The 10,675-nt window shown below is 40.9% G+C and overlaps 1 protein-coding gene across 1 annotated transcript in view; it reads left to right on the top strand.

The window, feature by feature from the left end:
- The window catches only part of SLC35F1 (solute carrier family 35, member F1), a 335,052-nt gene that overhangs the window by 304,249 nt on the left and 20,128 nt on the right, over nucleotides 1-10,675 (top strand). The window contains exons 5-7 of the mRNA XM_004673810.2: nucleotides 981-1,137; nucleotides 3,822-3,874; nucleotides 9,846-10,000. Of these exons, the coding sequence (XP_004673867.1) occupies nucleotides 981-1,137; nucleotides 3,822-3,874; nucleotides 9,846-10,000 (365 nt within the window). The remainder of the gene's footprint in view (nucleotides 1-980; nucleotides 1,138-3,821; nucleotides 3,875-9,845; nucleotides 10,001-10,675) is intronic.

A 10,675-nucleotide genomic window follows, 5' to 3' on the forward strand; every position in this document is an offset into this window, starting at 1 on the left:
CCTGTTCTGCTCCCCACTCTGTCTCTGGTGAATCCTTTCACCCTCTGAATCTCTGGCCTGTATCCCAGTTCTGTATGAATAAATAAATGAATCTTTAGAAAAAAAAATCAATCCTACAGTTTTGTATTGTTCCAGCAAATCTAGGAACCTAAGGGTACTCTAAAGTGAGTCCATGCCTTTAGAATCATGCTTGAGAGAGCACCCTTTTCATTCCCCAAACTTTCTTCATCTGCTGCATGTGCTGACCAGTGCAGGATAGAGCTGGAGACTCCTTGGGCATGAAGAGAGAGACACTCGCTGCTGGTTTCTGCTTTCCTTCTCTGGCATCAAACTTCTTGGAGTGGAAAGAATTTACTTAGTTATAGCAAATAGCCAGATAATAGTCTTTAATCAAAACTGGACATAAACTGAAATCAACCAAAATTGAGTTTAAAACAAATACAATATGTTATGATAAAAAGGAAAATATTCAGATAATGAGCTACATATACTTTCACTCCTATGATACTTATTTTAGGGAGTGTTGAGCATTTCAACCCACAGTCCCTTGCACTCTCATTTTCTAAGCAAGTTCACATTTTGCCCATGGTCAAGATAAGAGTGGTGACTGCTTCTATTATAGCTTCTCTCCCTATATAGCAGAGGGTGGAAATTAGACTCATGCTGTTTGTTCTACTCCTCGCTCACTAAACTTTTGGAAAGCGTCCTGCAGCAGATATAATATGCGCACGTTTGCATTTATTCATAGACACATATGTGGCAGATGACATGGGGTTTTGTATAGATGGTGCAATCTAGAATCTTTTTATAGCAGAACAAATCTGGAGCACAGTTAGACAAACTTTACTAAATCTCAGTTGGCAAATTAAAGGACTTCTATAAAAATGTCAGAATAGAATAAATAAAGGAAACTCAATTTGCTGATGCCAGATTCTCATTAGGAAAATTTTAATGAAGCGCCTTCTGTTTTTTGATTCTAGGGGAAAACAAGCTAGTAGGGGACCTTCTGGTCTTAGGAGGAGCCACACTCTATGGCATCTCCAATGTCTGGGAAGAATACATCATCCGGACTCTGAGCCGAGTGGAATTCCTGGGAATGATTGGACTCTTCGGTGCATTTTTCAGTGGAATTCAATTGTGAGTAAATGGAACAAGAAATTCCAATAGTAGAGACTATTAAGCCTATTTTAGTTTTGCACTGGAAAAATGATCATTGTTTTGTAAAAATTAAGGCTGGCGTGACATCATGGTGGCCTCAGCGTTGAATCTCAGTGCTATTCCCCACTACAAGCCTGAGTTCAATCCCCCGCCAGGCTGATAATCCACATATGGCCCAGCAGACATCTCCTGCCTCAACTGCTACTTCCCTCTGCAGTGTATTTCAGTAAATACAACTGTTCTACTCACTCTGTGTCTGATGAATCTTCTCACTCCCAGTACCCATGGCCTACCACCCGGTTCTTCTATGCAAAAATAAAAAAATAAGGCTGGAAACCTGTTACCAACTTCCCACATGAAATCTGAAATTCAATGTATTTGTTTGTAAATTTCTTCCAAACAAAACATAAATTATTAGAAAAACATAAAATAAACTTTGAAGATAATTTACAGGAAGACATTAAGGCTTTTTTTTAGAAGAGGAGAAAAAGTACCCATATACTCCACAATTGGATGAACTGCCAGATAGGTGCATTCTATTTACCAATGATATCTACTGCTAGAAAACTGAGTAGCTCAAGTTTTCCATTTTATAAACATGTTATTTTATTGCCCATGGATTTGCACAAGCGAGCCATATTTCAAATTTAATTCTTAGAAGTGTAGTGATTTCATTTTCTTTAAAGAGATGAAGGAATAACATAGACATTAAAAATAAAACAGTCAGGGGCCCTCCCTGGTGGCGCAGCGGGTTAAAGCACTGCACTAAGAAACCAAAGCCACTTCCGCATGAGTTCGATCCCCGCCTGCCCCAGAGGTGACCACATGGCGCGGCAGACCTCTCCTGACCCGCCCGCTGCTCCCCTCAGCAGTGTACTTCGTCGATCTGCCTGTTCTGCTTCCCACTCTGTCTCTGGTGAATCCTCTCACACTCCGCATCTCTGGCCTGTACCCCAGTTCTGTACGAATAAATATAATAAATCTTTTAAAATAAATAAATAAATAAATAAAAAATAAAATAAAATAAAACAGTCAGACCCTCCCTGGTGGCGCAGCGGGTTAAAGCACTGCACTAAGAAACCAAAGCCACTTCCGCATGAGTTCGATCCCCGCCTGCCCCAGAGGTGACCACATGGCGCGGCAGACCTCTCTTGACCCGCCCGCTGCTCCCCTCAGCATTGTTCTTGGTAGATCTGTCTGTTCTGCTCCCCACTCTGTCTCTGGCGAAGCCTCTCACTGCCCCTGAGCCTCTGGCCTGTACCTCAGTTCTGTATGCACAAATAAATAAATCTTTAAAAAAAAAAAAAATTAAATAAATAAATAAAGCAGTCAAAGCCACCAATTTTAACTGTCATCAGAGTGTGTATAAATCATCACTAGTAACACAGAAATTATCAGAATAAGTGTCAAACCAAACAAAGCATAATTTTCTATCAATAAATGCCATTTATTTTAATTTCATGAGAGGTGAAGAGTGAGAATAATCTCCAGTTTAATTTTACCAAATCCCTTTCTACAAAGAAGTGATCCTGATTTCACCAAATCACTTTCCACCAGCAGGTAGGTTGCAACTGTACTGGGTCATGTCAAAAATTATTTACAAAAAAAAATTTAGTGTCACTTTAAACAGGCTTTTGTAAGTAGGCTGTTTTGAATAAGTCTCCAAATTTCAGTATCCTGGATACATGTGAGAATCGCCCTAGCAAAAAAAAGCAGAGGGATTGGAAAGAACTGAAAAACACTTACTTTTGGTTTATTTTGAAGGCGAGATGGTATTTTTAAAGCTCCTAAATTTGGTGTTTTAGCTCTGTGAGAGGGGGGAAAATTGCCAGCTTGAACTATATATAACCTGTATTTCATAGATGGTTGACTCATAATAATAAGAATTACTTATTATTCTTGAGTCTAAAAAACATACTGAGATCTTGCGTTACAGCCATTAGAGCTGACAGAGCCCTGTGAGAGTCGCCATTGCCCACTCAACGGTCATGATTGGCAAAATTAGGCTACATTGAAGGTGCATTAAAAACAAAGTTCCTGTACCTCTGGCCTGTATCCCAGTTCTGTATGTGTAAATAAATAAATAAATCTTTAAAAAAAAAAAAAAGTATCTCTAGCGAGGTGATAGACCTTTCCTTCTGGTCCTCTTCTAGAATGGGGGTTCTCAAAGGTAGTTCCCCCAGCAGCACCAGCACTGCATGAGAACTTGTCAGAAATACACAACAATGGGCCCTGCCTGAATCTCCTGAACCAGAGTGGCAAGGAATGGGTTCCAGGAGACTGTTTGCAACACGTTGTCCAGGTGGCTAAAATTTGAAACCAGTTTTCTCAATCAGAAAGCACAAACATTTTCCTAACCTTGCCATTTACTTTTGGAATTGTCTCAGCAAAAAGAAATGAAGCCTGAGGCAGATTTATATGGGTGAGAACCATCTCACGTCCACTCCTTGCCTCACTACTGCTGGCCACACCTGACCAGATCCTTCGAAGATAAACCTCAGGCTGCGTAACTAGACTTGTCTCTGTGTGGGTCAGTGCTTTTGCTTTTTGAAATTCAACTGGTTGCTTCATTATTTGTATAAATCTGGTAAATTCCAAATTAAAAAAAAAAAAAGAATATATTATAACCTTGCTTACCAGGTTCACTATCTTTGAATTTGCAGGGCTATCATGGAGCACAAGGAGCTGCTGAAGGTGCCCTGGGACTGGCAAATAGGTAAGGGCTTTGCTTACGGAATAGGTTTTTAGTAAATCTGATAAATATGTTGCAAGTTGAGATGTGGACAGGAGTGGGACTGGGACACAGTGAAAAGACTTCGAGTGCAGGGGACAAAGGAAAATGAAATGCTCCTGTCAGGTTAGGAATTCTTGCTCTTTGAACGAGACTGAGCTGGATGATATATAATGTTTCCTAATTGAGCTTCTGCCCATTATCATCGTGAAGATGCCATTAGTGTAGACACTGAAGTATGTTATTAGGCTAAAGACCAACCAGAAAGAAAAAAATGTCCTGAGGCTGTGGTTGGGACATAAATGACAGTAATTTTCTCTCACCAAGAAACACAAAACTGATGTGATCATTAAAAAGTGGCACTTTAGTTAAAGTAAAAACTGAACTTAACAAAAAGGCACAAAAGAAAACAATGTAATGGGCAATTGGAACCAATAAAACCTTTTTAGAAGGGAGCAGTCTGCACATAAGAAATGGTTAATTGATCTCCAAATGGACTTTATGGGAAACGCAGGACATGCTTTGAGCTATTTAATAGTCATTCAGGCCATCTCAGATTCCACATGTTTCTAAAATCACTTTTTTTTTCCTGAAAATCATCAGGACAAGGGTTGCTAATCCTAGGTGATGCTCTGATGATCACACAAGCCCCAGGACTGCCATTTCACAGCCTCAGCCAATACCTGTCCACCCCCCTACCCCCGTCACTATGGAGACACATGGGTTCCAGGGGTGATCTTCAAGATGCTGAGGAAATGTGGTCAAACAAATCCAAATGTAGAGGGTAATGAATATGAATGTGGAGGCGGAGGGAAATACAGGTGGTTCCCCAAACTAAGCTGGCTGCTTGAGCCGTCTCCCCTTCTGGGAGCTTTGATGGGGTTGACAGCTCCAGTCCAGTTCTGCCTCCATCAGAAGCTACACAGATTTGAGCTCCCTGTATGTCTTTACCTAGCCCCCGACCTCCTAGAAGCCAAGGCTGACTTTCTGCAGACATCATTTCCTCTGATGGCACATTGCAAGCTGCAGAATTATGCATGGGTCTCCGTGGAGGTTAGCTCTAGAGATTTCAAGGACTGAGCAATACTCTTGTCAACAACAGAGTCCTGTCATTTAATTTCTCTTGACTTTTGCTCTAGAATGTTACAATTAAATGAAAGAGAGGAGGAGGGACTGGGGCAGGAGAGCAGGGTAGCTGTATGTAGAAGCCAGCTGCATACTACAGATGCATTTGCCTTTGTGATTCTGAGAGCCAGGTCACAAAGTGTTACCCATGTTTGGTACACTACACATACACTGGTCTGTGAGCGTAAATCAATTTTGCATTAATAGTAATAGCAATAATAAAAATAATTTGCTCTCTAATTATGTGAATGTCCTATGCAAGTCCACTGAGGTTCTGTCACAATTCCGTGTTACTTATGTGTCATCAAAAAGTAGTTTATTCTCAGCTCTCATATTACCATTAAAATGTCAATCTTCCATAATCTGGGATGATGAAGGGTCGTGTAAAAGAACCACATTACAGAGTCATCCATTTTATTCCTGATTGAAATGAGACTAAAATATTTGAGAAAAGCAACCAAATACTCATCCTTTCTTTTCTGAAGAGTTGATAGGGTCAGGGTGAGATGTTTTCATGATGACCATGTTGGTCCTCCTAACCTCATATGCTGTTTCTATGGTTTAGCTCAGTTCTAAGCAAGCAGGATTCAGTGAATGAATGTGTATTAAATGAGTAAATGAATGATTGAATGGGAAAGAGATGAGTCAGCCAGCCCACTTACTGCAAAATGCACAGACAAAAGGGAAGCAGTGGAGACTATTACAGAGACTTCAGACTTGACTTTTCACTTTCTGGGAACCTGCAGGAAGGCAGACCAGCTACTGCAACTCAGAGCATCTGCATCCTCAGCTACTGCATTCTGCTAAAGCATCCCTGCGTTCCTTGGGAAGTGCTGAGCTCTGAACTCCGGCTCTCAGTAGAGAGATCCCTGAGTCTTAATTAAGACATAGGGCAAGGTGAGGGGCACTCTGCAAACCCCAAACCCGCCCTCTCTAACAGACTCTGCCATCTGCTGCATCAAGGGAAAACATACTCTAGTGTGTCAGACTTTCCATAGAAAATAATTTTAATGCAATAGTGCACAACAAAGAAAAGAAGAGAAAGATAAAACAGTTTTTGATTAAACACCCCATATTACCCATACCCTCGTAGGTAGATGCCCTCAAAGCAGGACTGCAGAGGCCCAAAATGATGGCACAAGTCTAAAGCACCTTCTGGTGGGGACACACAGGAAAGGGACAGAGGGTCCAGGCAAGTCTGGGACGAAAGAAGCAAAACCCAAATACAAGTCATTATAAAGGCTGCCACTGCCAGCCTTCCCATGGGTCTCTCGCCCACATCTCTCTCTCTCAAGTGTCTCCTTCCATGTCTCCCAATTCCCTGGTACAGTCCAAGGCCGAGAACCATCCACAGCTTCTCCATGTGTGTCTCTGCTCTGAGTGCCTCCTCTGGCTCTTCTTCATCTTTCCTTCCTTCTCCCTGTCCTTTCTCTAGCTCCCCCCTGCCTAGGTCCACCCTTCCTTGAGTGGAGAAGGGAACCAGTCTCTCCCCTTTCCCTGGGGATTACCCTGTAACAAAAAGAATCCAAGAGTAGTTCTTCAGCTCCCACTTCTGTCAATGCATTTCACTCCCTCCCCTTACATTTACAAGCCTTTATGAAGAGGATAATGATAGTTATGTTGTTAAACTGTTGTGATTAGTTAATTAATGTATATAAGATATACAACACATAGTAAGTACTCAGGGCATATCACCTAGTAGCACTCTTTCCAGTCTCTTTAGTTTAATAATTTTTTAGCGCTTGAAGACAAAGGGCCCAAATTCCATCTTTAGGGAGAGAAAACATTTCAAATAAGAAATGGCTATACATGTACCCTGTCTATAGATATAGTTATTACCAGCAATATAAATTGAATAGGTGTCTGTCAGAACCAATTTGGTTCATTTTTTGATCCCATTGATGGATTGTTTGAAAATCCTATGTGGACAGCAAGCCCGGCCTTTGGACGCATCACTAGTGTCCATGAACCCACAAATGTCCATATAAGAATAGCATATCAGCAACTTGCAGCGTCACCACTCTCAACTTAAAATCATGTGTTCATTTGGCTGACTCTGCTTTGCTCACAAGACTGAGTTTTCACATACCCAAAACAACATTGGTTGAACAAGTACAATGATTAACTATAATGCTGATATATTCTCATTCTCTTAAATTGAACTTTGTGGCACAAGGAATTAAGATGCAGCACTCTGGGGCAATCCACACCCACTGCAGCATGTAACGAGTTCAACCCCTCGCCAGGGCCATGACCCACCTGGCATGGCAGACCTCTCCTGTCTCACCGCTGCTCCCCCAGCTGTATATTTCATTCACTCAGCCTGTTCTGCTCCCTGCTCTGTCTCGGTGAATCCCCTTGCATCTCTGGCCTGCACCACTGCTCTTGAAGGCACGAATAAATGAATATTGAAAAAGAAATAATGTTAGACCATTTAAGCTTGAAGCATCCTAGGTGATGCTACGTGACTAGAGTGGACCCTTCTGTGTATCTCTTTTCCCATCCTGGTGGGCTCACCAGTTTGCTTGTAATGTCACACCTCTCCTTTGGGCCTGCCAATTATACATGCAGTTCCCACTGGATAAGTCCTCTTGGAGGATGCAAAGGAGCATCTAAAATCTGAAATGTAGATATTCAAAATGGATCTTTTTTTTTTTTTTCACCTGAAGAGCTGGTTCTCTCTCAGTTCCATCCATCTCAGTAAATGGCTACAAAATTTACCAGATTCTAAATTAAGCAGAACCCCTAAAATCTGTGGGTATCCTCATTGTCCCCCTTCCTCTCATTTCCTACTAATCTATCACCAGGGCTTGTTGAGTCTTCACAGACCTGGCCACTTCCCTTCAGCTCTGCCATTTGGGGCAAAGCCATTATCATCTTGCCAGGTCTCTGACACTATTTTTTCCCCATGCTTTTCTCCTTCTTTCCAAAGTAGCCAAAGTCATCTTTTTAAAATGTGGATCACTTGCTATCATCTGCTCGATAGCTTCCTGTGACAACTAGAATAAACAAACCAAGTTTCTTTCTGACCTGCATATTCCATCCTCTGTCTCATTTTCAAGCCTCATCTCCTATTACTGCCCCCATTCTCTTCATTCTTTTCAGATATTCTTGCCTCTGGCAGCTCCTGGAACACCTGAGGCAAATCTTATCCTGATACTCAACCTCTTTTTATTTGCATATTTTCCTGCCTAAAATGTTCTCTCCCTGATGTCTCCTGTGACAACCTCCTTTTAGTTCTTCAGCATTCATGGTTAAATGCCACCTGCACAAAGAAGCCTTACCTACTTCTCCTTCCTACACAAACCCCTGCCATTCCCTGTAAGGAACCTCTTTTCTTTGTAGCACTAATCCCAAACCTAAGCTTCTTGTCTACGCCATATTCCACAGCACAGCTAGCTGATACCAGTGCCTAGAGTGTGATGTGTACTCAGTGAATAAATGGCTGTATTGAGTGATATTAAAATATCAGAGCCCATATGTGGGCATCCCCAGTGTGCTAGGCAAAGTGATGAAAGGGTAGGGCTCTGGAACTTTCTAGTCTGGTCATGTATAATCTAAATTAGGAATACCATCAAAAAAATGAACCTAGTGCCTGGGCTGTGTTTAGATCATATTTTATTACTGTTAGTGGACTAATTTAAAAGTATTTTTTTTATTCCTAGTCAGTGATCCCCAGACTCCTAAAAGGGGTAATTTAATTTGTATGCATTTTGATGTGTAATCATAGGTTATTTAGTAACACATTTTTAGTAATTTGGTTAAAAGGAAAATGAATTTAAATAAGATGAAACCCATACATAGGAAAATTAATCATGTTGAGAAATTTTAAAGTTTGGATCATCAAACATCATCTGATAATAGAACAGAATGTCCATGAGACGATTTAGTCTCTTTTGAAGTTTAGAAAGTGTTTATTCCATTTTCCTCTAAGGCCTCTTCCACCACACTAGAGGGGGCTGTTGTACTGAGTTAGCCTAATGTCCAAACTGTGTGGGGAGGTGGGGGCTTTCCTTAAACTTAGGATCAGAAACTTATAGAAAGATGACTTAAGTCTTTGAATTCATTTCATGTGGAAAACCAAATTTTTCTTTGGCAAAAGTCACTGTCTTCATAGTTAAATGGACTGGCTTTCTAGTACTTCCAAATCCTCCAAAATCCACTAGGTTCAGAGGAAGTAGCTAGCCCAGAACCCATTTCAGACACATTTATGCCTAGATTCTTTTTGAAAGTTTTTTTTTTTTTTAATTATAATGCAGGTAGGTAATCCATGTCACAGTGGGAATGCAGAGTTCACAAATCTAGAAGAAACTGACAGGTTATATTGGTTCTGGAGCAAAGAAATGGTCTGTCACATCATGCACTTAAGACTGCAGTTCAAGACTTGAAGTCCAAACTTGTTTAATTTGTCAGTCCTTCTGTTTCAGGACTGAATTTATTCATCATTGTGAGCAATAAATGATACCAAGAAGCAGTTCTGTCCTATTTTATACATAAACTAAGAGATGAGAAAAGTTTTAAAAGACTACTTGACTAGCAGAAGTTAATTACAGGACAATGGGTAATAGAATTCAGAAGCTTTGATGCCAGGTTCTGATGAGCCATGAAGAGCCACTCCTTCCTAAAGGAAGCAAAACATCAGAGAAAGATAATGGAAACAGAAAGTTCATTTTTCCACACACAAGTTTTTACTTTTTATTTTAGGTTTCAGTTATGCATTGCCTATTAAAAAGCATCAGTTGATAACAGGAAAGAAAAATTACCTGTTGTGAATGATAATGGTGCTCCCAGCTCCCCTTCATCTCTCTCCTACCCCCCACCCCCACCCCAGGACTGCTCTACGTTGGCTTTAGTGCCTGCATGTTCGGTCTCTACAGCTTCATGCCGGTTGTCATAAAGAAAACCAGCGCTACTTCAGTCAACCTCTCCCTGCTCACAGCAGATTTATACAGCCTTTTTTGCGGATTGTTTCTCTTCCACTACAAGGTAAGTGGGGCCGGTGTTCCTTTGTGAAGACCACTCTTGGTAGGGGAAAAAAAAAAAAAAAAAAAATATATATATACACACACATATATATGTATATATATATGTAAGTGTGTGTGTGTGTGTGTGTGTGTGTGTGTGTGTGGTTGGGGGGAGGAACACTTTAGCATACAATCCAACTCTAGACAGTGGTAACATTTTGCCATAAGAGACCAATAACTAGGACATTTCATAGTGAAAGAGAGGGAACAGCCATAGAGGGAGGGACTTTTGAATAATGACAGATTGTTTGATAACAATCAGCCCAGAGGCTGATCTTTTCCAGCCTAGAGGTAGAAAGATTTGGACCATTCCCAAATTATCTGCAGAATGGATTCTGCCAAGGGCACTGGCAGAGTCTAATCTCATCTGAGAAAAGAAACACAGTTCCTGCAGGTGCTACTCTGCAGACATATTTATGGAATATGTGAATTGTTAGAATACTTTCCTTACTAGATGATTGGGGTTTGAATAATGGAATGTAAGGACACTCAAGTAAAGCAATTGAGATTGGTATATATCAACCCTGAAGAAAAGAGCAAAGTATCCAATCTAAAGATGGTAATCTCTGGCCCTCCCTGGTGGCACAGCAGGTTAAAGCACAACACTGAGAAGCTAAAGCCACTTCCGCATGAGTTC

This window comes from Condylura cristata, unplaced genomic scaffold (assembly GCF_000260355.1).
Source record: "Condylura cristata isolate star-nosed mole 26May11 unplaced genomic scaffold, ConCri1.0 scaffold00001, whole genome shotgun sequence".
Lineage (NCBI taxonomy): Eukaryota > Metazoa > Chordata > Mammalia > Eulipotyphla > Talpidae > Condylura > Condylura cristata.